The sequence below is a fragment of the Ictidomys tridecemlineatus genome, chromosome 11 (genome assembly GCF_052094955.1).
Source record: "Ictidomys tridecemlineatus isolate mIctTri1 chromosome 11, mIctTri1.hap1, whole genome shotgun sequence".
NCBI classification, from domain to species: domain Eukaryota; kingdom Metazoa; phylum Chordata; class Mammalia; order Rodentia; family Sciuridae; genus Ictidomys; species Ictidomys tridecemlineatus.
In genome coordinates this window covers 39,484,864-39,510,965 of record NC_135487.1, presented here as the reverse complement: position 1 = coordinate 39,510,965, position 26,102 = coordinate 39,484,864, and the positions used below count along the sequence as shown (strand labels likewise).

The window sequence follows — 26,102 nt, the reverse complement described above, 5'->3', positions numbered from 1 at the left end:
CTGACTTCAGAGTCCCTGCCCCCCCCCCCTTTTTAGCTTATTTTTAGTTGTAGTTGGACACAATGCCTTTATTTTATTTTTTTTTTATTTTTATGTGGTGCTGAGGATCGAAACTAGTGTCTCACATGTGTTAGGCGAGAGCTCTACCCCTGAGCCACAACCCCAGCCCTCAGAGTCCTGCTCTTAATGACTGTGTTATATTTAAAAACATCTATTTGTAGGTGAGGGTTGTGGCTCAGTGGTAGAGCACTTTCCTAATATGTGTGAAACACTGGGTTCTATCCTCAGCACCACATAAAAATAAATAAATAAGTCCATCTGTAATTTTTTTTTTTTGTACCAGGGATTGAACCCAGGGGAGATTAACCACTGAGCTATATCTCCAGCCCTTTTTGAGTGACTTCAGGGTGGGGAAGAATCACTGGAAAGGCAGCAATCTCCCCATTCTTGAATGCTGATCCCCTTCCAGGTGTTGTTTTTTTGTTTTTTTTTTTCTTGATATTTATTTTTTAGGTGTAGATGGACACAACACAATGCCTTTATTTTTATGTGGTGCTGAGGATCGAACCCGGGTCCCGCCTGCGCTAGGCGAGGGCTCTACCGCTGAGCCACAATCTCAGCCCCCCAAGGGCTTTTAAATACACTTATTTTGGGACTAGGAAATTGGGTAAAAGTTTTCTGACTCCCCATCAAAAGAGGAACTCTGAGCCTCCATAGTCTCCAGACTTTTCCGTGACTTATGGAGTTGTTACTGACCATTTTTTTCCAGGACTTGTAGTTGGTCAGGCAGAGCAGTATAGCTGGGTCCGCAGAAGGACCTGGGTACCTTGCTGAGAAGTCTTTATTTATCTCACCAGACTCCAAAGTCCCTTTGAACATTCATATTTCTACCTTTCACTGAAAAGAAACTCCAGAAGGGATGATGTAGAGACATTTATTGGGTGTTTATGGATCTGGCCCACATGGGTCAGGGGTGGGGACAGTTGCCTCCTCAGGGCTGCCTGGAATGTCACTGGCAGTAACTGTGGCCATGAAGCAGTGCTGGAGGAGGTGTTTTGAGTCTGAAGCCTGCCTCTCATTGCTTTCCAATCGCCGGCTCAAGAAGGGGTAACTCTGCCCAGGAAGACTTCCTCCTGGCACCTCCATCTTGATTCCTGTGTTAGTACCTTGGCAGTCAGGAGGCACCTCCTCAGGACCTGAAAAACAGCAAGCTGAGGCTACTTGCTCCTACAGCTCCTTCTCCCCGACCAGAATCACACTCAGCTGGCTTCTCCAAGTGCTTACCTTGGGTGATGCATTGTGTTCAGTCTTAGTTGCATCATTCACTTAACAAATACTTATTAACAAGATACCACATCATGCACTAGAAGCTGTCGATGCTTCTCATGTGTTTACAGTTGAGTGGGGGAGACAGACAATAAATAACTGTTATATGAAGATTTGACCTTCACCATAACCCCTTGAGTCAGGTACTATTAAAAATCCATTTTATAGATAAGAACACAGATTTGCCACACAGCTAACACACACAAAGTTTTGAAAACATATTGTTCTCTGTTATAAGAACAAATTCAATGATTCTCTTCATCTACTGCCTCATTCTCTTTCTTCTTCTTACATTAGAGTTTGAAAGGAAGCTCGTTTAGCCTTATCATTCCTCCACTCCTATTCATGATGTTTTCTGCATGGTTTCTGTCCCCTGAACCCCTTAAAACTCTTTTGCTACTACATCCCAGAGTCATGTCTCCATTTTTATCTCCTTTGATTTAACTGGAGCATTTGACAAAACTGAGAATTCCCACTTTTTTTTTTTCCTATTAAAAGGTATATTAAGTGTTTACGGCAAAAATTCAAGTTATCTCTCACACCTTCTCCCCCAAGCCCTTCACAAAGCCAAGCAGTTCATCAGTCCTGCTCATTCCACCTAATCACCATCTGCCCATTTCTCTCCATCCTCAAGGCCACCATCTTAGGTCAGGCTTTCATTTTCTTCTGTCCAGACCATTGGAATGGCCTCTAGTTGTGCTCCTTCTGGTCCATCATCCATGCTGTAACACAGAGATCTTTCTTATCAAGTGATTCCATGGACTGTCCTTTCTCAAAAGCCTCCAATGTCTTCCCTACCTGTGATCCCTGAGGCAGCAGTTGAGGCTCTTCGTGGACTGGCCCATCTCTCCTCTTCAGTTTCCTTACTACTACTTTTCCCTCAAGAACTCTAAAGCTTTGCCACACCAACCTTCTCTTGGTTCTCTCTCTCTCTCTCTCTCTCTCTCTCTCTCTCTCTCTCTCTCTCTCTCTCTTTATACTAGGGATTGAACCCAGGGGCACTTAACCACTGAACCACATCCTCAACCCTTTTTATTTTTTTTATTTTGAGACAGGGTCTTGCTAAATTGCTTAGGCCCTCCCTAAATTGCTGAGGCTGGCTTTGAATTTACAATTCTCATGCTCAGCCTCCTGAACTGCTGGGATTACAGGTGTGCGCCATGGTGCTCTAAATGGTCCATTTCTTCAAATTTTTGAGTCTTTGTGTTGTTTTGTCTGCCTATGCCTAGAATGATATTTTTATGCCTTCTCTGCCTAGCAAATTCCTGTGCTTTAAGACATTTATGGAGGATATCCAGAAAGAATGGTGCCTCTGTAACAAAGGGAAGAATGAATTTGAAGAAAGAAGTATAGTTGAGGGTTGGCTATCCTATATCCATTTGATACCTTCCCAATTATATTTGGGCGGGATTAACCCCATCCCAGCTTCAGGAGTGGGACCTGGTTGACTTGAGCCAATAAGGCAATCCTATTCCTTTGTCACCTGAATGGGCAATCAACAAATCTGGGTGTAGTGATTGATTTAAATGTGGGCACATGATCTTAGGTTGTTCAGAGTAAATTTTTTTTTCTTGTTGTTTGAAGAAACCTAGCATCCTCTTTCTCCTCATAGCTTGATGGGAACAAAAAGCATATAGTCCCAGGGACTGTTGGTAGACAGTTTACTACCATGAGAAAAATCAGACTGAGGAGAATCCAGCACAAGATGGATGGCAGAGGTGATTCTCAGAGAATCTGAGAGAGTAGAGCCACAGGCCCAGGGAATGTGGACTTCACAAACCATGCCTAAAGCCAATCTCATTTTTGGACTTCTTACCTATGGAATCAATGAATTTCTTTTGTTGTTGTTTTTTTGTTTTTTTTTTAAAGAGAGAGTGAGAATTTTAATATTTATTTTTTAGTAATTGGCGGACACAACATCTTTGTTTGTATGTGGTGCTGAGGATCGAACCTGGGCCGCACGCATGCCAGGCAAGCGCGCTACCGCTTGAGCCACATCCCCAGCCCCTGTTGTCTTGTTTTGAACTTTTTCTTTTGGGGGGCGCTGGAACTGGGAATCAAACCCAGGGCCTTGCACATGTTAAGCAAGTGCTCTACCACTGAGTTACATCATCAGTCCCCTGAAATTTCTATTTTAAAATAATTTGAGACTCACAGAAAAATTTTAAAAATAGTACAAAGATGCAGTATGCCCTTCATATAGTGTTCCTCAATGATAACATCTTATATAACCAGAAAGAATGTATTTTCTTAACTAGGAGACTGATATTGATATAGTATGATTAACTAGACCACAAATCTTAATGATTTTTACCATTCATTTTCATATGCGTTATTTTATATGTGTATAGATTTTTGATCCTGTGTATAGGTTTTTTTTCTGTGCTGGGAATTGAATCCAGGGCCTCAGGATTACTGGGAAAGTGCTGTACTACTGAGCTACATTTCCAACTCCTATGTACAGATTTATATAACTACTGCCACCACAATCAAAATAAAGAAATTTTCCATCGCCATAAAGAAACTTCCTCATATTACTGCTTTAGAGTCAGACTTTTCCATTAAATCCAACTTCTGGTAACCATTAATACATTCTCTATGACTATAATTTTGTCATTTTTCAAGGGTTATCTAAATGGATTATATTGTATTCAACCTTTTTTAAAAAAGATCGTTATTTTAAAAAATTATATATATATATATATATATATATATATATATATATGATAGTTGTCATTGAACTTTGTTTTATTTATTTATTTATATGTGGTGCTGATAATCAAACCCAGTGCCTCACATATGCCAGGCAAGAGCTCTATCACTGAGCCCAACTCCAGCCCCTCAACCGTCTATTTATTTATTTTTATTTTTATTTTTGCAGTGCTAGGGATTAAACCCTGAGCCTTGTGTATGTAGGCTAAGCAAGTGCTCTATTACTGAGCCACATCCCCAGCCTACTCAACCTTTTAAAATTGGACTTTTTTTTCACTTAGCCTAATTGCTTTGTGGTTTATCCAAGTCATTACATATATTTCAAGGACATTTCTTTTTTATGACCAGGTAATATTTCATTGTATGGTTTTATCATTTATTTATTAAAAGACAGTTTTTGTATATTACAAATGAAGCTGCTAAAAACATCTGCATGCAGGTTTTCATACAGATCACATAGGTATGAGATTGCTGGTTTGTACTGTATAGTGGACTGGACAATGTTCTCCAACAATATCAAGTCTAATCTCTGGAACCTGATGATATCTGTGGATATTTCCTTTCTATGATAAAATTTTTTTAGATATGATTAAATTAAGGATTTCTAGATAAGGTGATAAACCAGGATTGTTCAAATCCCTTAATGCCTTTCCAAGTCAACTTATAAGAAAAAGGCAGAGGGGCTGGGGATGTGGCTCAAGCAGTAAAGCGCTTGCCTGGCAAGCGCAGGGCACTGAGTTCGATCCTCAGCACCACATAAAAATAAAAAATAAAAAAATAAAGATGTTGTGTCTACCGAAAACTGAAAAATAAATATTAAAAAATTCTCTCTCTCTCTTAAAAAAAAGAAAAAGAAAAAGGCAGAGAGGGAGACAATATACACAGAGATAAAAAGATGCGGGTAGAGATTGGACTGATGCAGCTACCAGTACAGGAATGCTATCAGTCATCAGAAACTGGAAGAGGCAAGGAACAAATTCACTCCTGGAGCCTTTTGTTGTTGTTGTTGTTTGTTTATTTTTTGGTATTGGGGATTGAACCCAGGGATGCTTAACCACGGAGCCACATCCCCAGACCTTTTTTAAAAATATTTTAATTTAGAGACAGGGTCTCACTAAGTTGCTTAGGACCTTGCTAAGTTGCTAAGGCTGGCTTTGAATCTGCAATCCTCTTGCCTCAGCCTCCTGAGCTGCCGAGAATACAGGCATATACCATAGCATTTGGCTTACAGCCTTTGATTTTTTGACCTAGTAAATTGATTTTGGACTTCTAATCACCAGACATGTGAGAGAATAAATTTCTATAGTTTTAAGTTATCAAGTTTGTGTTGATGTGTTATAGCAGCCATAAGAAACTAATACATCAGAAGATTTTAAAAAATGTTTAACATTATGAGAAACATCAAAAAGTGTCCCCCCAAATGGCTGTACCATTTTACATCCTCCCCACAGCAATGTATGAGATCCAGTTCCATATAACAACACTAGATGAAGGGCATATTGCATCTTTGTACTATTTTTTAAAAATTGCCTCATTTGGTACTCAGTGTTTCTTCTTTAGTATTCTGATAGATGTGCAATGATATCTCATTTGCTTTATTTTGCATTTCCTTAGTGGCTAATGAAGTTGAATATATTTTCATGTGTTTATTTGCCATCAGTATATCCTCTTTTATGAAGTGTCTGTTCAAGTCTTTGACTAGTTTTCCAATAGGATGTCTTGCTTTTCTTTTATTTTTCTTTTTTGTGACAGGTTCTCACTGTGTTGGCCAGGGTGATCTGAAATTCCTGGGCTCAAGTGATCCTTCCACCTTAGCTTCCTGTAGGTAAGACTATAGGCATGTGTCACTATGCTGTCTGTATGTTTTCATAATGTTGAGTTGAGAGTGTTCTTTAGATATTCTGAATAAAACTCCTTGGTCAAGATATAGGACTATATTTCCCATTCTGAGACTTGCCTTTTTATTCTTTTTTGTTTGTTTATTTTTGGTGCTGGGAATTGAACTCAGGTTCTTACACATGCTAAGCAACATGCTCGACCACTGATCTACATCCCTAGCTCTTTTTATATATTTTGAGACAAGTCTCTATAAAGTTGCCCAGGCTGACCTTGCACTTGAGATCTTCCTACCTCAGTTTCCTGAGTAGCTGGGATTACAGGTATGCACCACCGTGTCCTACTATCTTTATTTTTGAATCAACATTTGTCTCTCTATGTCTTCCCCCAGGGATTCCAGCTCTTTTCTCCATTCCCTCACAAAAGATTTGCTTCTCTTGTCCCAAAAGAGCCTTGCAAAGATCTATGGTCCAAGTATGAGACTTGAGTCTCTTCTGTTCAAGACCAAATATCCTCAACTCTTCACCTTATTCTTGCATGACCTGGTTCCCAGACCTGATCACCTTCTGATTGGTCAAAGACCCCCTTAAATTGCAGAGCTGTGAACAGCTGGCTTTCAGGACTCTGGAGAATCCCTTGAACTTCAGGAGTTACAAGATGTTCGTTCAAATCCTCATTTTGATATTAAATCATAGTAGTACTTTATGCCTACTTCTTTTCCTCTCTAGAGCTCAGGTACCATTTCATAAATAGAGCAGAAAGTAGATCTGGTCTCAATTTATTCTTTTCTTTTTTTAACTCCAAGTTTTAAAGGGTTCTATCTACATAATAGACTACATTTATTAAGTCCTATTTTTTTCCCCATTTTGTATTGGTCAAAGAGCTCTGGTAAACAGGAAAGAACACATATTACCACCTCCTCCCCACCTGATCTGATTCTAGCTGAAAGCAAAACAAAGAAACTTGGTCCCAGTAAAACCTTTGGACTATTGGACCTTGCTCAAGAATCCCCACTGCTGTATTTGCGGACATTTAGATGATTAGAATCCAAAGTTGGGAACCTACTGAATAGATGATAAAAAGCTGCCTTTGAGATGTGATGACTGATGTGTTTTATCCAATTGGAAGTAGAGGAGGATCATCACACCTTTTCTTCCAGACCCTGTACTTCTGTTGTGGCCTGGGATTCCCTCACCGTTTTTTTGGCAACCACATCACACTTCTAGCTTTTACAGAGCTTGTGGACCCACCACATCTTTTTTTTTTTTTTCATGATTTTTTTCCAGATCCTAAGGCCTCCCTTACATCTGTATCCTAGGGTCCCTAATTCCACAATCACAGCCTTCCAGAGAAACCAGTGGAATAGGCCACTGGATCTCACACAGTCCTGCCCCTTCCTTTGGCTAATATGTAATAGCAGTTATTAAAATCCCACAATGGTGCCTAAAGCCTGGGTTGGGGTGTGAGGTCCTATCTTTGAAAAGCTGCTGTTTGTTTTCCCCCCCCCCCAAGCTAAAAGGTACTTTGGAGAGAAGGAAGCCTATAAGCAAAAATACCAAGTTCTATATTGAGGTTATGATAAGATGATTCATCTTTCCTACCAAGTCCTGGATCTAAGATTCACTTACCAATTTTGCTGGATTCCAAATCTTGCACTCTTTCCACAGAGCAAAAATACCCCTAGTGTAGGTTCTGTGCTGAGTTTTAAGGATACAAATGCATATAAGATGTGGTTCCTCTCTGTGAGAGGAAACCAACATATAAAAATCTAGGTGCCTAATAATTAAAATGAGAGCTACTCTGGCTGATCAGTGGGAGGCCAGAGCACACATTTAGTGTGGCTGAGGCCCTGGGCTTCAATGTGGAGAGGGCTTCTAGTTGTTAAAATTTGTTGAAATGAAGTCGGTATCATATAAGCATTATCTCTACTTTGGCAACCACTTTCTTAGTAGGTATTGTACACATTTTACAAAGTAAATTGAATTCCAGAGAAAAGAACCTCATTTAAGACTCCACAATGAGCTTATCAAAGTCAAGATTAGAACCAGGTTTTCTAGAGCACAGGGCTTCACCTTCCTAACTTTCTCTAAGGACCTCTGTGGCTAGCCCCCCATTGCCTGATGTCCTTAATCCTAAACTTGAGACTAGCCTGTGGTGATTAGCCTAGAAGGAAGTTCTCAGGTTCTGTCCTTGCTCGGAGATAAGTCAAGACTAACTTATCACTGACACCTGTGAACCAAATATATGGTATGTAAAGGACAAAGTTCTGATGGATGTAAAGGAGATGCCTGTAAACTGTCTCAGAAGCAAGAGGGACATGAGGCTCCTGAGTTGATGCTTTGGGTGCAGGGAAAGGAGAGACCCACAACAGTGAGAGAGGATCCAAGAACTGAGGAATATGTGACTAAATGAACTGAAGAAGAATAATTATGGGATTTTAAAATGATACTTTGAAGTACTTCTAATTCCTTATTATTTTGCTTTATAGATTTAAAAAATCTTTTCTCTTAAGCTGTCTATAGCTTACTTTTATTTGGTAGAATAAATTTTTATGAATAAAGATGAAACTATTATGTTTTCTGTCTATCTGACTTTCTAGAATTTGGAATCAAATATGTGGTTCAGAGATGTCACCTCTCCACACATAAGTGTAGTTAATTAAAAAGTAGTGGGGGGCTGGGACGATAGTTCAGTGGCAAAGCACTTGCTTGCCTAGCATGTGTGAGGCACTGGGTTTGATCCTCAGTACCACATAAAAAATAAGTAAATAAAATAAAGGCATTCTGTCCATCTACAAGTATAAAAAAATTTAAAATAAATAAATAAAAAGCAGTGAGATCTGGGATTGAGCTCTGGCCTGGGAAGCAAGGCTTGGCCACCAACTGGCCTGGTGACCTTGGGCACATGACTGCCCCTCTCTGAACCTTAGCTTCCTTGTCTGTACAGTGAGAACATCACATTTGATTTCCAGGAGCCATCTGAATTCTGGTCAATGGGAATGGCTTGTTAATGACTTCCTCATCAATGCATTTCAGAGGAGGATGAAAACAGAACTCTTGTCTTCAACTTCTTTTCTGATTTTTTTTTTTTTTTTTTGGTACCAGGGATTGAACTCAGGGGCACTCGACCACTGAAACACATCCCCAGCCTTATTTTGTATTTTATTTAGAGAGAGGGTCTCACTGAATTGCTTAGTGCCTTGCTTTTGCTGCAGCTGGCTTTGAACTTGTGATCCTCCTGCCTCAGCCTCCCGAACTACTGGAATTATAGGCATGTGCCACCATGCCTAGCCGGATTTTTTTTTTCCCTCATTAAATGTACCTAGGTTGGAATATCACCTCTATACTCAATTCATTCGCCACATCTGCAAAACAGTCAATAAACACCCATCAGAGTAGTTGAGTAGGTTAAATGGGACATGTGTTCAAAATTCTCAGTAGGGCCTTGTTCACCCTTCCAATTTAGCTAGTTCCTCATCATGTACTAGAGTGAGAATGTTATAGTCTCCATAGCATCCCAAGTTGGGGGATGGGATAGGGGTGGGAATGATGGGACAGAATACCTGGGCAGGGAAGGAGCCTGTGTCAGAAACTGCTTTTCCGTGTCCACTGAGCCATTTCCTAGGCACTCCCCTCCTGACCCTTGCCTCCTCTCTCAGAAATAAGGACCCCAAGGAACAGTGCAATGATCTATGCTCTACTAGTCTAAGAGATCTGAGTTGTCATTCCAGCTATATAAGCTCATTAGCTGTATGAACTTAGTCATTTCCCTGTTATGCTTTGGTTTTCTCTGCTGAAAGGGGGCAATGATCTCTCTATATGTCCTACTGAAGAGCAAGACAGCAAACATAAGTGAAAATCTGTAAAGGTAGAGCCCTGGTGAACATAAAGTCATAGGCCTATAAACTCAGATGCTGGAGGGACCCAAGCCTCCTTCCTGGGTTGATGCTTTGATTGCAGAGGAAAGGAGAGGAACACACGGTAAGGAAGGAAGAACCAATAGCTGAGTTTGAGCAAAAGACAGAGAAATCTATCAATGGGTAAAAGGTCAGGAAATACAGTTTACAACTTAAAAATAAGAAACAAAAGAGCAAGAGTTATTATGCTGTTCCAAACCCTAGAAACTAAATAATCTGGCTGGTGGCACAAAGTGAAAATTGGGAGCTTGGTTTCCATTCTCAGGGCCAAGGTGGAATTATTGTATCCCCCTTAGCCAGAAAGGCTGGCAGGGTGGGTGAGCAGTATGATGGGGTAGGGCAAGGTGAGTAGGGTGGAGCATCCACAGTCCTGGCCTGTGAGACGGAAAACCCAGAACTTTGGAGGCAGAAAGAAACACGTTTGAATTCCAGCTCCACAATTCACAAACCTTGGGCAAGTCATCTAATCTCCCTGAAAACTGTTTTTCACATCTGTGAAGGGTGATAACAATACCTATATCACCAGAGTAGTTAGGAGGATTAGATGAAGTAGTGCATGTAATGTTTCAAAAGGTGTCTATCACTGTCAAGGGACTTTCTTTTTGCAGCAATCAGGAAACGGAAAGGAAGGAGGGTAGAGGTAGAGTTGGCTTTGTCACTTATTAACTAGTTCACTTTGAGTCTCAGTTTCATATGTGTAAAATGAAAGTACTAATCAGATCTATACCCTACTCAGTTATTATGAAGAGCAAACAAGATAATGTATCTAAAGCTGGTTCATTCCTTTTAATGACTGTATCATATTTTATTATCCCACTATATCACAATCTACTTATCCATTCTCTTCAGGTGAGCATTTAGTTTATTTCTATTATGACAGACTGTCATGATATCCTATTTTATAAGTCTTCTCCTGAAGCAACTATTTCTCTAAGACAGATAATCAGAAGTAAAGTTGCTGAGTTATAGGATATATATATTCCATATTGCCAAATTGCTCTACAAAGTAGTTGTATGAATTTAGGTAGCACTTCAACACTGGGCTTAGAGGACTTTACCTTCCCTCTGACTCTGTGGTACTGGGGATTGTACTGAGGGTGCTCTACCCATGAGCTAAACCCCCAGTTCTTTTCATTTTTTTTGAGACAGGGTCTCACTAAGTAGCTGAGGTTGGCCTTGAACTTGTGTTCCTCCCACTTCAACTTCCTGATTAGGTGGGATTACAGGCAAATGCCACCACACCTGGCTTGAAGGCCATTTTAAAAAGTGAAATCATCGGCTTTGAGAACTCGAGTCGGTGCATCTGTTCTTCAGTGTGTCTCTTGCACACGCAGTCATGGCCTCTGGAAACGCGCACATCGGAAAGCCCGCCCCTGACTTCACAGCCACCGCGGTGGTGGACGGTGCCTTCAAGGAGGTCAAGCTCTCTGACTCCAGAGGGAAGTACGTGGTCCTCTTTTTCTACCCACTGGACTTCACTTTTGTGTGCCCCATGGAGATCATGGCTTTCAGCGAACATGCTGAGGACTTCCACAAGCTGGGCTGCGAGGTGCTGGGTGTCTCTGTCGACTCTCAGTTCACCACTTGTCTTGGATCAACACCCCGCGGAAGGAGGGAGGCTTGGGCCCCCTGAACATCCCCCTGCTTGCTGACGTGACCAGAAGCTTGTCCCATAATTATGGCGTGCTGAAACGCGATGAGGGTATTGCCTACAAGGGGCCTCTTCATCATTGATGGCAAGGGAGTCCTTCGCCAGATCACTGTTAATGATTTGCCCGTGGGGCACTCTGTGGATGAGGCTTTGTGGCTGGTCCAGGCCTTCCAATACACAGATGAGCCTGGGGAAGTTTGCCCCGCTGGCTGGAAGCCTGGCAGTGACACAATCAAGCCCAACGTGGATGACAGCAAGGAGTATTTTTCCAAGCACAACTAGGCTGACAAATGGGCAGTGAGCCTGTATCCTTGGATTCCATCTGTGCCCCTAGGGTGCTCTGTGTTGACCCCAGAAAGGCAGGACCTGCCCCTTCCAAACTCCATAGTATGGGGGAGGGCTGGTCAACTAGGCCAAGGCTTTCCACTTTCTCATCCCCTACATAGGATCTGGTTAATAGTGACCCCTTTCTATCCAACTGGGTACAGGTATATACGTGACCAATAAAGTGATAGGAACAGAAAATAAATAAATAAATAGATAAATAAAAAGTGAAATCATCAACAAAAATTTTTTTAAATGGCTCTAAACAGACTGCAAAGAGGACAATTGTTTACAGTGTGAGAGTTGAAACACAAAGACAAGGTGTTGCCCTTGTTCAACGTTAACTGGGAACATGTGCACCTCAAATTTTTTGCCACTCTACACATGCCCATATTTGCAAATGACCTCAGAAGGAACTTAAGTATTGACTTAGAGTTTACAAATATATTTTAGCAAGTAGACAAGTTCACAATGAGGATCCATTGTGTGTGAGTGCATAAGGATGTTCATGTTTATATATAAATTGGTATATAAGTATGTATGTGTGTGTATGCAGTCCATTACTTTAAACAAATTTATATATGCTGTGTTTGTGTTATTCATATTTGATGTAGGCAAATTTGACAATTTGTCCTTGTATTCAGGATTTTTTCCTAGTCAGCTGATACTACCTGTCAATAATTCCTGACTCCAAAGGGAGCAGATAAATCTTTCTGCTCTTGACAGTCACCCCTCCTACTTTTTGGTGCTCAGCCACAGCAGGATAATTCAGGCAAGTAGGCATCAGGATCTGGGAAGGGTTCTTGTGTTATCACTTATTGCCTATTTATTGTTAAATTACACAAAATCTTTTAAAAATAATCTTTTACAAATAAGGGCATTCAGCTCTCTCTTGTTTTCTTCAGAGTCTCAGCTACTACCACCCTGCCCTTTCTACTTATCTGTTTTTTTTTTTTTTTTTTTTGGTGGTGCTGGGGATTGAACCCAGCATTTGAGGCAAGTGCCCTACCAAGAGCTGAGCTATATCCCCAGCCCCTCCCTGTTTTGTTGTTGTTGTTGTTGTTGTTGTTGTTTTTGGTCACTCTTTCTTCTGTTGCTTAAATTCCTCTCCCATCCTACTTAGCTTATTTCCCATGATGTCCCTGTCACTCCAAAGGTTATCGCTCAGTCCTGCCACACATCTTTACCCATGATTTATCTATCCTGGGATAACTTCTCCTCTACTTTGCCTAACTAATTTCTTCACTAACTTAACATTAATTTAAATTGTTAACTTTGGTACCAAACAATTTTATGCTTAGTTTTATACTTGCACAGACTCTGTGTGGTGGGCAGAAGATTTGAGGTGGAAATTCATGGGATGGGTTTCAGCATGCCATTTGTCAACTATGACACTTTGAGCAAGTCACCAAACCTCTCTCAGCCTTGATTTTCTCATTTGTAAAATGGAGATAATAATACCTATTTTGAGTGTTGTCTATTAAATTATACTGAAAGATATTTTGCTAATAGGAAATTTTTCTTTTATAGTTCCTTTCAGGGAGTTCTAAAAATATGTGCAAAAAAGCACACCTTTTTTTTTGGTCCCTAAGAGGTTCTTGATGGCCCATGCTATTTTTTTTCTCCCTAAGAGGTTCTTGATGGCCTATGCTAATGAAAAATAATTTTTTAAAAATCCTGTTTGAGTTTCTGACTACATTGTGAGTTTGGGGAGCAGCATTTTTTACATTAATTCTGTTTTGTTTGGAATAATATTAAGATCCATTTGTATTCCCTTAGGGCTAGAATTAAAACATTGTTTTAGAAAATCCACCACATGAATTAACCTCTTTGACAAATGGAGAGGTGATTACATTAAATGACTCTGATAAACACTGAACACATGGGAGAATTCAGGATGGAAATGTTCAGATCATGAACCTCCTGAGAAATGTGCTGCTGCTTCTGAATATTCCAGGAACACTCAGGAGGCAAATGTTCCAAACATCAATTCTAATCATCTACCCTGTGGAAAGATGCCAGCTTGCTGGATCTCTTCCTTACCTTTCATCTGTAAGCTTAAACCTGGGTCCAATTTTGTGTGAGGCTTTGAACTGATGAACAGGTAACAAAGCACACAGGCAGTGATAATGAAGGCCAGGAGGACCACAGCTGCTATGGAGAGGCCCACGAGAGCACCAACACTGGGGAGAGAAGACCACACGGGGGGCTGAGTGTCAGGGGGCTTGGGAGACACCATGTTATAGCAGCATGGAATCAGTTTTGACTTTGGTTCTGTCCATACCTGTCTTGATCAGAGTTTCTGTGCATAAGCATAGGTGAGCATCAACTATATGCCGAGTACTCACCACATACATAACATGACGTGGCTCACTGTCTCCGTGTAACTGGGACTTACTATGTGCTCCTTTTTCCTCCTCTCCTTTCCTGCTTGCTTTCCTTAACCTGCTCCTGTCCCAAGGGATTGGAAATGGTCTTAAAGGCCCATGCCCACCCAAAGCAAGACACATGGTAGGTCTTACTTAAAAACAAGCTGTCCTTCCAGCCTCAAGGTAATTTCTGACCCATGCTCCATGGTCCTTCTGTTCACATAGTGTCAACTCCACATCTCAAATTCCTCCCTCTCTTGGTACCCTCACCCTCCTACCTTGATGCCTCTGCCCAAATCAGACCTTGGTCGTGAAGGAAAAAATAAAGTGTTTTCCTCACTTATTACTCAATTCACTTCTGATGCCAGTTATGTGGGTCTCCCCCACCACACACAAAGCAATTCTCTAGTGGACACCAGCTGGCTATCCTATTATTTAACCCAATAAACTGAAAATAGTATTGGATCCCACAAGACTCTCCCCTACTTCAGATGCCAATTACAACGTTGTCACCTATACTTCTGACGTACTAGCTATAAATTAATGTGCCTATGATCCCCTTCCTTGGATTTGACTGATTTGCTAGGAAAGCTCATAGAACTCAGGGAAAACTGAGTTTACCAGCTTATTAATGAATGACCCCGTGGAAGAAATATGTAGAACAAAATATGGATGGTTGCTCAGAAGCTTCCATGTCTTCTCTGAGAGCACAGCCCTTTAGAGACTTTGAACCTTGTCCTTTTCTTTGTTGTTTGTTGTTTTTATGGAGGTTTCAATACATAGGCATGATTGATTACGCCATTGGCCATAGGTGACAACTCAGCCTTCAGCCCGTCTCTGTCCCCAGAGGTTGAGTTGGGGGTAGAGTGGGGTTGTAAGTTCCAGCACTCTGACCACATGGGTGGTTCCCCTGGCAACCAGCCCCCACCTGGAGCTCTCCAGGAGCCCACTAGGAGTTGCCTCATTAGAGCAAAAGGTGTTTCTATCACCCTTTGGGGGCTCTGTGTCAGGAACTGAAGGACAGACTATTAGAACAAAAGTTTCTCCTAACATCCTTTTCTACAAGGTTTTAGGAGCTCTGTCTCAGGAACTTGGCGCAAAGACCATGAATTTTTTTTCTTTTTTTATATCTGGTCTCTAGAAAACTGGCTTATTTAGGGTTTACTGTCTTTCTTTCCTATTCACAAGCCCATTTCTCATCTCCCCACATTGGAATCTTACCTATTCTGGAAACTCCTTCTCGAATGTTCTATTCTCTCCTTTTTTTATTTTGTTTTTAGTTATACATGGGCACAATATCTTTATTTTGTTTATTTATTTTTATATGGTGCTGAGGATCGAACCCAGGGTCTCATGTACGAGGCAAGCGCTCTACCACTGAGCCACAATTCCAGCTCAAATGTTCTATTCTCAATGCTTTCCTTGGTCATCCTTCTTTCCCCATCCTGCCCACATGCCAGATTAACCCATTCAGGATACTTTCCTCAGGGCTGTTAACACTTCTCTCTTGGTTAGGAGGCTGGTATGGTAAGGAAGAACAAAGGACTTTGGAACCAGACTAACCCAGGTTAGGGCCCAGCTGGAAACCCATTTACTTTGAGCTCTTGCTGTGTTATCATGCACTCTTTATTTGTTTTTCTTTCTTTCTTAAGGGGCCTTGCTGCAGTTATTCAACTTTTTATTTTTATTTTTTTTTCTTTCTTAAGGGTTCTTGCTATGTTGCCCAAGCTGGTCTCAAACTCCTGGGTTCAAGTGTTCCTCCTAGCTTAGCTTCTCAAGTACTGGGACTACAGTCATATGCCACAATGTGCCTTATTTATTTATTTATTCATACCAGGGATTGAACACAGGGGCCCTTAACCACCAAGCCACATTCCCAGTCCTTTTTATTTTTTTTATTTTGAGACAGGGTCTTGCTAAGTTGCTTAGGGCTTTGCAAAGTTGCTGAGGCCAGCATTGAACTTGCTGTCCTCCTGCCTCAGCTTCCCATGCACACCTGTAAGTCAGGCTGTACCTCAGCTTCCTTATCTGAAGATTGAGAGTGACCAAAACTTAGCACAGGTGGTAGTAAGAATGAATGACACTGACATATTCTTAACACATAGTAGGTATTCCACATATTCTTCACATATCCCCTGAAGGCAGAGTCAGACCACATTTTATCAGCTTTGTCCTCCCCTTGTATTGGGTTTGGCGCATGGTAGGCAGTTGGTAAATATTGTTGAGTACCTACTAGGTGTCAAGCACTGTGGGATGTTCTCTAATAGGAAGGGTTAGGGAGGTGCAGGCTTTGAAGTTCCTGACTACCACTCCTTCTCTAGTTTTCTTGTCTATCCCCTCCTCTGACTCTAGTCCCAGACTCCTGCCCTTGCCATTTCTGCAGGATTTCCCTCACAGTTATTTGATGCTCAATTTCCAATGAAAAGTACCTTAGAAAAAGACACGGTGGTGTGCACTGTTAGTTTCAGCTACTTGGGAATCTGAAGAAGGAAGATTGTTTGAGTACAGGAGTTGAGGGCTAGCCTGAAACATAGTGAGACCCCCATCTCTTAAGAAACCAAACTAAACAAAAAATATCACCTTAGATCTTTAAATAGTCTATTTTTATATGGCTAAATAAGCTATTGGACATCCTTGCAATGGAATAATATAAAACCATTAAGACACATTTTCAAATAATACATAAGACCATGGATAAATTCTTATGAGACAATGTTAAGTGAAATATCAAGACACACTACTAAATATATAGTATAACCCCAACTTAATTAAACAAACACAAATATATGCATAATTATACATATATGACATTGGATGGAAATGCACCAAACTGCTAAACAGCGGTCTCTGGGTATAATGCAGGCTGTGGAAGTCCTGTCTGTGTCCTCTTGGGTCTTAGAGTTATAGAATATTTGTCCAGAGTTCAACTGTCAGCATGTATATCTCTTTGCCTGAGGGCTATCTTGGATCCACAACAGGCTCTGTCTACACACTGGGCAGTTCAGAATGGGATAATTAATGTGTTCCATCCCTTTACCATCCCACAACCAGTGATTAATTGAAAGCGATATATAAATACCCAGCTTCCTGACCCTTTTGGGGATAACCGAGAGTTGCACATCCTACACTGGCTGGAAGAGTTTAAGCTCTAATTACCTTGGTGTAAATTGCTTTGTAACAGGTCCATTATTGACTTCTTCTCTTCTCCACCCTTTACCAGTAGTTTTTGAGATCACTTTCCATATAAACCACATCGAACTTCTGGGTGAACCCAAATTAAGACTGGATTACCCATGATTTCTTTTCTCTTTTCATTTCTGGTCCTTTTCACATTTTTTCACATTAAATGTGTAGTGATTTCTAGTTTTTATCAGGATCTTAAAAATTTTTTCTCATTTGAAATACACTTAACATTCAAAGGGCTATTATCTGGTAGACCTGTGCTCATATAGGAACCTCATCCTTTGTGAGGGACATCTATGGGCAGCTAGATGAAAATAGGCCTCTAAAAGGGGCCCCTTGGGGAATGGGTGAGAGAAGTGAGGGATGTGTCCCAGACTAGAGGCCAGTCAGGGAGCAGGCACTGTCCCTGAAAGGTACTCTCTGTTGGTCTGTCTGGGGATAGAGGCACTAGCCTCCAGTGACAGAACAGGGAATTCCAGGGGAAGCTCCAAGAGGAAAAACCTGGTTTTAGTATAAGATGAGCTTTAAATAACCAGAGTTGTCTCATAGTGATGTTGCCTGAGGAAGTGGTGAGCTCCTTATCTTGGGAGAGATTTACACAAATCACCTGGTGAGTATGCCCTTCAATGATGTCAGAGTCCTGCCCCATGTGGAAATTGGATTAGAAAACTAGGGTTTTGAGCTTTGTAGATTTCATTGTTCTGACTCAAATACCCTACTGTGACCACTAAGAAAAAACTGGAGGGGAAGCCTAGAAAACCCTAGTTTTCTAATCCAATTCGGAGTCAGCTGGTTCTAAGCTTGAATCTTAGTTCTGCGGCATATAACCTGAAAAACTACTTACACTTGTGATCTTCTTTTGTAAAGGTTCTCATCTCACTGAGTGTCCAAAGGATGCAATGAGATGCATCATTGCCTGATCACCAACTCTGCCCTGCAGCAAGGCTATTGCCTTTTGGCTTGCATCTTAGTAAAAAGAAGCAGATGGAGAATGTTTGGCAACAGCTACTTCCCAGGGCATCTTTGCTTCCTGAGTCATGTTTCTCTTTTAAAGATGGCAATTCTCCTTGAGCACTGTCTCTCTAAGGAAATGACACTTACCTGGAGATTTTTGTGTTTGTAAGGACCAGTTTTCATGAAAAGGGCCAAATGGAATTCAGAGCAAAACAAGATTTCTACCCTGCAGTTAGAAGCATGCCAGAAATGCTATTTCAGGGTCTAGGGCACACTGATCATGCTGTCCATCTACAACTACAAAAAAAAAAAATGAATTGTCAAATTCACTCAAATTGTCCTCAAGATGTCTTGAGGACCCTCAGGACTCTTCCTCCACTTTGCAATTGTCTGTGATGTTTATAAACCATGCTTGAGCTCAGGAATAGTGCCCTATACACAGGATACTTTCAGCTGCCCTTGGGGTCACAGTGACGTGCGGGATGTGATCTCAGAGATCACTCCTCCCAACCCTCTTCTAAAGCACTGACTGAGCCACTGAAGTGCTCCATGGGGAGAGGGTTTCCCAGGCAACGGAAGGGACCACAAGAGGTGTGTAGGAGAGGGGGTGACAAAAGAAGGAAAGGGCCAGGACAGTGCTCAGAAGATAGAAGGTCAGTGAGTGTTTTTCAAGTGATCTGAGTCTGTCAGGTTATAAGAGGGTCAGGCTAGGTGTAGACTTAGGGGGAAGGGGAGGGGCAGGGCAGACAAGACTAAGTTTTCAGCTCTGCCCTTCTCACTGGAGCACAACCAGATAGTAACTTAACCTCTCTCAAGTCTTCTTATCTGTAAAACAGAGAGAAAATGGGTGTTCCAGGGTTGTGACTGCATGAAAGCATCTAACCCTTGGATTGTTTTAGGTAATGTTCTTTAAATCTCAGTCTGCTATGATATTGCTAATAGATCTTTGACAATTCACTTTTTTTTTTGTAGTTGTAGATGGACAGCAGGCCTTTATTTTATTTGTTTATTTTTATGTGGTGCTAAGGATTGAACCCAGTGCCTCAGATGTGGTAGAGAAGCACTCTGCCACTGAACTACAGCCTCAGCCTGACAATTCACTTTGTTTTTAAGTATTTTTTTTTTTAGTTGTTGATGGACCTTTTTATTTTATTTGCTTATTTATATGTGGTGCTGGCACTCAAACATAGTGCCTCACATGTACAAGGCAAGTCCTCACTGTTGAGCTACAACTCCAGCGCCCCCACAATTCACTTTTATACTCTGAGCTTCACTTTCCATGGAAAGGGAACTCGCTTCTCTTGAGTACCTACTGTATGCATTGGTCACTTTCACATGTATTATTTTACTTAGTCCTTACAATAATTCCACAAGACATGTGTTATTATCACCAATTGGAAAATGAGGAAAGAGTCCAGGAGATTAAACAACTTTCCCAATCCATATATGGAATAATTATTAAACCAAGGCTTGGACCAGATTCTGGAGCAGTCCCAAAGCTCCTCACTTTCTCTGTACTTCAAAGGTAGACCAGCACCAGCTCATTTCAGTTCCCAGTTCAGGCCTAAATACACAGTGGGCCTTCATCAAATACTTCCCTTTTTTCTTTGGGTGTGGATCATATCTCTAAATAGATTGGGAGCTCCCCTGGGGAAGGGAATAATTGATTTTTGTGCCCTCAGTTCTTTCAAAGTTCTTGTCATAAAACAAAGGTATGATAAATGAATGAATACATGAATGAAAGACAATAAATTAGTATTCTCTGGGTTTAGACAGCAGCCAAATGTGCAGAATCTTATAACCTGACCATCTGAAAATTTTCAGAGTTACACATTGAGTAGTCTAGACAAGGCAATAATATTTGTAACTGTCATTGGCACATACCAAGTTGTTTTCACCTCTGTTATCTTATTTTATCCTTGCCACTACCCTAGTTAGAAATCACGGTAGTGATTGATCATTTTCCTCTTTTGGGACATGAAAAGACACAGCCCCAGAGAGGTTTCATTGTTGTCATTTTCACCCAGAGGGCATGTAGCTCATATACCTCGAGGGACAGGAAAAACCACTATCTTCTTAAGATAATTCATTCTATTTTTGCTGATGTCTATTTCCCAGAGGAGGCTGAGGATAAGGTCCCATTCTCTGGATGAGGCTTTTGGAGACCCAGAGAGATAGAGACCTATTGCCTCCTCAATACCATACTTAGCTCCAGGAATGTCAGAGCGCCTAGCCAACTCCTTCCCTGAACAATTGGAAAACTGGAGATTCACCCAAACTACACTCCTGTTATTAGGGCATTATGCCATTGTGTCATGATGAACTTGGAGGCAGCTCTGAACCTCAGGTCGTTTGTCTTAGCTTGAGGATAGAGTACAAGCCCAGCATGTAACATGAGGCTCAACACACACTACATGTTCAGTAAGGAGTAGGTGAAAGAATAAGTATAAAAGGGAAGGAAAGGGTTGAGGCTGGGGTGGGAGTGTAGCATCAGGTGAGGATTAAGATTTGAGGTTGAGGTTTCCATGTAGGTCTAGAACATATTTGGAGCCAGGATGTGGAAGAAGAGCTGAAGTGGACTGCACCCAGCCTCGAGGAGGCAGTTAGGGCTGGAGAGAAGATAAGGACTGGGATCAATATTGGGGAGTGGGTAGAACCAGGGATGAGGTTGGTGTTGACATCTGGAAGAGGACTCTGGCAGGCATTTGGATGAGGATTGGGGTGGATTATGGGTTCCTGTGGATGTTTGAAGATGTAAGTTTGCTGTTAAAGTAAGGATTGGTATGTGATTTGGGGTTGGATTGAAGGTGATGGTAGAATGGAGTCTGAAATGAGAACTGGGTGAGGGTTGGTGGAAAGAGTTGGGGTGACGTTCAAGAACACTTCTCAACAATGGCTAGGGTAAGGATGAGGGAACTGAGCTGAGATGGGGTTTCAGGGGAAGGTTAAGTTGGTGATAGGGTGGGAATAGGGTCAGCACTGAGCTTGAAGACTAAGGATGGGGTGAGGGTTGGTGCAATCTTTAGGTGGACATTAGATGAAGGTTGAATCTTAGCCAGCGCATAAGCTGAAGGTAGGGCTAGAGGGTTAAGACCCTAGTGGGGTTCGAGGTGGGGTTAGGGCCAGGGCCGGTACCTGAGCCACCACATGTAGCTGTGCTCGTAGGGGAAGAAGCTGTGAGGGTCGTCGCAGCAGTACTTGTGGTCGCGGAAGCCACAGCAGAAGACAGCGGCCGCCTCGCCCCCTGGCCGTGGGCAGCTGAAGCCGTGCACCACCTCCTGCTCCGCGCTCACGTAGCTCGTGCAAGCGCCGGTCATTGCGCCCCTCGCCCGGCCCGCTGCCCTTTCGGCTAACAGACGGCTGGCGAGACAAGGGCCGGTGGAACGAAAGACTGGTGAAGACCGAGCCTGAGAAAGACTGAGAGATTAGCAGAGGTAAGGAGAGAGAGACAGAGAGAGAGAGAGAGAGAGAGAGAGAGAGAGAGAGAGACAGAGAGAGAGACAGAGAGAGAGAGACAGAGAGAGAGAGATACAGAGAGAGAGAGAGAGAGAGAGACAGAGAGAGAGAGAGAGAGAGAGAGAGAGAGAGACAGAGAGAGACAGAGAGAGACAGAGAGAGACAGAGAGAGAGAGAGAGAGAGAGAGAGAGAGAGAGAGAGAGACGCAGAGCAAGGCAGGGCCCGGGGCGCAGAGACGCAGCGGTTAGAACCTGGAAACCGCGAAGACCCAGTGGCCACCAGGTGCTCAGGCGGGGCGCCGCAGCAGGGGATGTGCCGTGGAAGAGCAGCCGGAGGAGGAGGAGAGCGGAGCGGAGGGCGGCGGGAATCTGGGTGGGAGTTGCAGTTCAGGCGCGGGGCGCTAGTTGGGGGCTCCCGCAAGGCAGACAGCGGGGGATCTGCTGGGGAGCTGCCTGCAGCGCGCCGCTATGCCCGCACTTCCCTGCCAGCTCCGCTGCCTCCACTGTGTGTGCACCAGGGCGCTGGGTGCTCAGAAACACAGAAACATGGCCAGGGTAGCCGGAATTCGAGGCCAGGAGCATGGGTCTCTTACCTGCATTGGTCACCCTCTTGGTGATAGGCACTATGCTGAGTGTTAGGAAGTGCAGGACGGTTCTGAGTTCTGCAGGAAACAGACAAGTGACTGACCCACATAACAGGATCATATGGGGATGATTAACACGCTACTTTTGCTAACTTTCACAACAACTCAGAGGACCAGGGATTTTTCACATCCACTTTCTACAAGATTGCTGAGACCAGAGACAAGTCATTTCCCTAGATCCCAAATCAATGGAATTTTAACCGAGGCTCGCGAAGGTTCTCTGAGCAACTCTTTTCCCCGTGGGCTTTTAAGTATCTTCATATTCTGGCTTCCTTGCCAGTTTTTTCCTTTCTTCCCTCATGCATTCTCCTTTGTTGTTCATACTCTGCCCCTGGCCAAGGACAAGGGGGCAAGTGTGGGTGTTCCCAGATGGTAATCCCTTTCCCCCATCTCCAGCAGAGCCAGCAGACCTCTCTCTCTTTTTAGAAATTACTTCTATACCAGGAAGGCAGTAATCTCATTAGGATCAGACAACTACAGCCTGAAGGTGCTTTCAGAGTCTTGGCAATATATTTTAACCCTGAGAGAATAGACCTGCCATATCCAAGGGCCTTATACAGCTTCTTCATGGCCTTAGCTCCCTATATTATGCACAGCAGTAGATAGAGTAGAAAATAGTTAATGTGATGCCTTGGCATTTCCCATTCTTCCCTTTGCTTTGGGTTTGTCAGGGATGATCATGGGTATCAAGGGATCTGGACTTAAGCCCAGCTCTACCCTTCCTTGTTTCTCTGTGCTATCCCTTCTAGTTCCTTATCTTCTTCCAGCTCAGCTCCATACTTCTGCATGCCATGCCTCTGGAGCCCCTGATAAGAGTCAGATCTGGGTCTTTCATGGAGTACCACACAGTTTTGTGGTGGAATCAGACAGACACTGCAGTGAAAGGGGAAATACAGGGACCCAGACACCCATGGGGTACCATCTGAGGGGGCAGGGAAGAGTTCTGAAGGAGTAATATCCTCAAGGGTCACTGTAAGGTCAAATATAAAAACTGGATGGAATTGTTATTATTACTGGCCTGCTCTAGTGAAGGTACATTTTGGCCTCTATTTATCAGGAGAGTAAAGAGGAGGAAACCTTTGGGAGGGAAAGAGGCCTCCTGGAGACATAGACATCATCTGAGAAAGAAAACACTCTACTTTTGTTTTTTGGAAAAACTGGGAAGCCTTGAACAATTTCCAAAATCCTTTTCCAGCCAAGAATTATTTTTCCCAACAATCTTGAGGGGTGATTGTACCCTGAGAGACAAGCACAATATCACACAGTGATCAGCGGCTCAGGCAGGACCCATGTCTATTTAGCCAAGGGTCCTCTTTGGATTCTGATGAAGCCTGTGTTCCCCCATTCACAATAGTCCTATTTAATTGCAAAGATAAATTATTTAGGAGCACAAAGGATATCAATTCTATTGAATCATGATTTAGTCCTACATTTTAAAAAGTGTCAAATACCAAGATTTAGAGATGAGTCTATTAATTTATAATTTTGAGCTAGAGAAGGAAAATAAGCAATATTTCAAGGTGTCTCTACTATAATGCAATATGAAAATATCTGTGATTTCTGTTGGTGGAGTTTTACTTTTATTGTGGAGTTTTATTTTTATTTTCCTTATGTGAGTAATAAAAGGAAATGCTAAATTCTGTTGGATATAAGTGAAAACAAGGTTGTAATTTTTCCCATACAGATTCATGGACTTTCTGCCTTCTACCCATGCATTCCTTGAGCTCTGTAGACCTTGTGTTAAAATCCTCTAGTTTCTCAGATGTAGCTCCTACTTTTATGCTTGTTCCTTCAATGTGCCCATTATTTTCCTTCCCTGTGTTCTCTGCAGATCTCCTATATTCCAGATAGTTTCCCATCTTAGATGTCATGTAGTCCTTGAAAACTTCCTCTGAGATAGGTGTTGGTGTTCCCACTTTGCAGACAAGGTCACTGAGACTCCAGGAAGTGTGGTTTATCCAAAGCCTCACAGGCAGAGTTCTGTATCACTCCTCTTCTCTCCCAGCTGAGATCTGGGGACCAGAGTCTCCAACACCAGTAGGGAAAGAAAGTATAGGAGGGAAGGGTAGGCAGGGAGAGCTGGTGCTCATGGATAAAACACTGTGAACTAGAAATTGTGCTTTGTGCTTTTTTATTTGGGAGGGAGGAACCAGGGATTGAATATAAGGGCACTCAACCACTGAGCCACATTCCCAGCCCTATTTTAAATTTTATTTAGAAACAGGGTCTCATTGAATTGCTTGCCTTTTGCTGAGGCTGGCTTTGAACTCGTGATCCTCCTGCTTCAGCCTTCCCAGCTGCTGGGATTACAGGTGTGCACCACCGTTCCTGGCTGCTTTGTGCTTTTCAGTGTGTCCTTTAATCCTCACAACAACCCTGTAGTCTTACTCTCTCCATTAAGAAAAAAATGTAAGAATAACAAAATACATATACACTATAAACACCAAATTAGAGGGCTGGGGATGTTGCTCAGGGGTAGAGCAATTGCAAAGGTGAGGCCCTGGGTTCCATCCCTAGCACCACAATAAATAAATAAATAAAACAATAAATTCGAGAATACAGAAAGACCAAAAAATAAAAACCACCCATAATCTTACCATACACAGATGTCTGTTAATAATGTGTGAGGTCCTGCATTCAATCCCCAGCACAGAAAAAAAAACCTATTAATATCTTAGAATGAAGTCTCCCAGACACACACACACACACACACACACACACACACACACACACACACAATTATGTACCACTTTATGTATGGGAAAACAGACCTAGAGAGGTTAAGTAACTTGCCCAAGGATATGCAAGTATTAAGTTCCAGTCACCTGTTGGGTGACCCTAGGTCACTTTTCCTCTCTGCCCTAGGACAGTAGCCAAGATTACTCCAGATGGAGGAGCATAAAGCCTGGCACTAGGCAAGCCCCAACAGGAAACAATTTCTGCATGGTACTCAAAACAATGCCCTCTTGACCTTGACTGCCTTGCTCCTGAAGCTGAGTTCCCCCAGGAGGGTCTGGAAAGAAATGACCCCTTGACCCCTCGCTGTGGTTGGCCTCACCGGAAGACTGGATGACTGCAGTCAAGGGAGATTGACAACTCAGGGGCAACTTGGGGCCCTAATAACCAGTTCCTCTCCATGTCACACAGCAATCAATGACCCAGGCAGAACTGGTACACAACCGCAGTCATATGTGTGGTCCATGACTCGTCCCTGGCCTCTGAATTTGTGGAGTGGAGCAGTACCTTTCCATGCATCCTGCTGCCCCAAATACACCTGCCCCACAGTGTGGACCCTGCCACTGACATATCCCCGCTGCCAGGCTCCTCATCGTTCACAGCAGCTGGAAAAGCAAAGGAAGTATGTGGACCTCAGAGTGCCTGCTGAGGAAGGATTCTTTCCCTTCTCTTCAAGAATGAGGCTGATGTCTCATTGTGAGGAAAGTGACTATCCTCCAACATCAAATCCAGGGGTGAATCTGGGATGGTGGTGCAGATCTCCCGAAACCAACCAGGATCTTTCCCACTCTCTGTGACTACCACCCTTTGCAGGTTTGGGACTATTTGCTGTTTGTTTTATTACACCCTGCCCCACCTTTTCCCCCCTTGTACTGGAGATGGAATCCAGGAGCCCTCTGTCACTGAGTTACATCTTTTCATTTTTTAATTTGACTCAGTGTCTTGCTAAATCGTTGAGGCTGGCTTTGAATTTGCAATCCTCTGGTCCTGAGTTG

At 42.5% G+C, this 26,102-nt stretch overlaps 1 protein-coding gene and 1 pseudogene across 1 annotated transcript; one reads left to right on the top strand and one right to left on the bottom strand.

Moving 5' to 3' along the window:
- Positions 1–920: 920 nt before the first annotated feature.
- Shisal2a (shisa like 2A) lies at positions 921–21,797 on the bottom strand. The gene is made up of 3 exons (XM_005326116.4): positions 21,407–21,797; positions 13,809–13,948; positions 921–1,196 (listed from the first exon to the last, which is right to left on the bottom strand). The coding sequence occupies exons 1-3, from the start codon at positions 21,586–21,588 to the stop codon at positions 946–948; spliced, it is 573 nt and encodes a 190-aa protein (XP_005326173.1). The 5' UTR covers positions 21,589–21,797; the 3' UTR covers positions 921–945.
- On the top strand, positions 11,087–11,792 carry LOC101967666 (peroxiredoxin-2 pseudogene; annotated as a pseudogene).
- Positions 21,798–26,102: the final 4,305 nt, after the last annotated feature.

What these genes read in the sequence shown, in the direction of transcription:
- Shisal2a (XM_005326116.4), bottom strand. Translation starts at nt 21,588, where the DNA reads ATGACCGGCGCTTGCACGAGCTACGTGAGCGCGGAGCAGGAGGTGGTG. An exon ending in AGCTACATGTGGTGGCTCAG is followed by an intron (nt 13,949 to 21,406) that starts GTACCGGCCCTG and finishes TTCTCTCCCCAG; the next exon opens with TGTTGGTGCTCTCGTGGGCC. An exon ending in TTTAAGCTTACAGATGAAAG is followed by an intron (nt 1,197 to 13,808) that starts GTAAGGAAGAGA and finishes GCTGTTTTTCAG; the next exon opens with GTCCTGAGGAGGTGCCTCCT.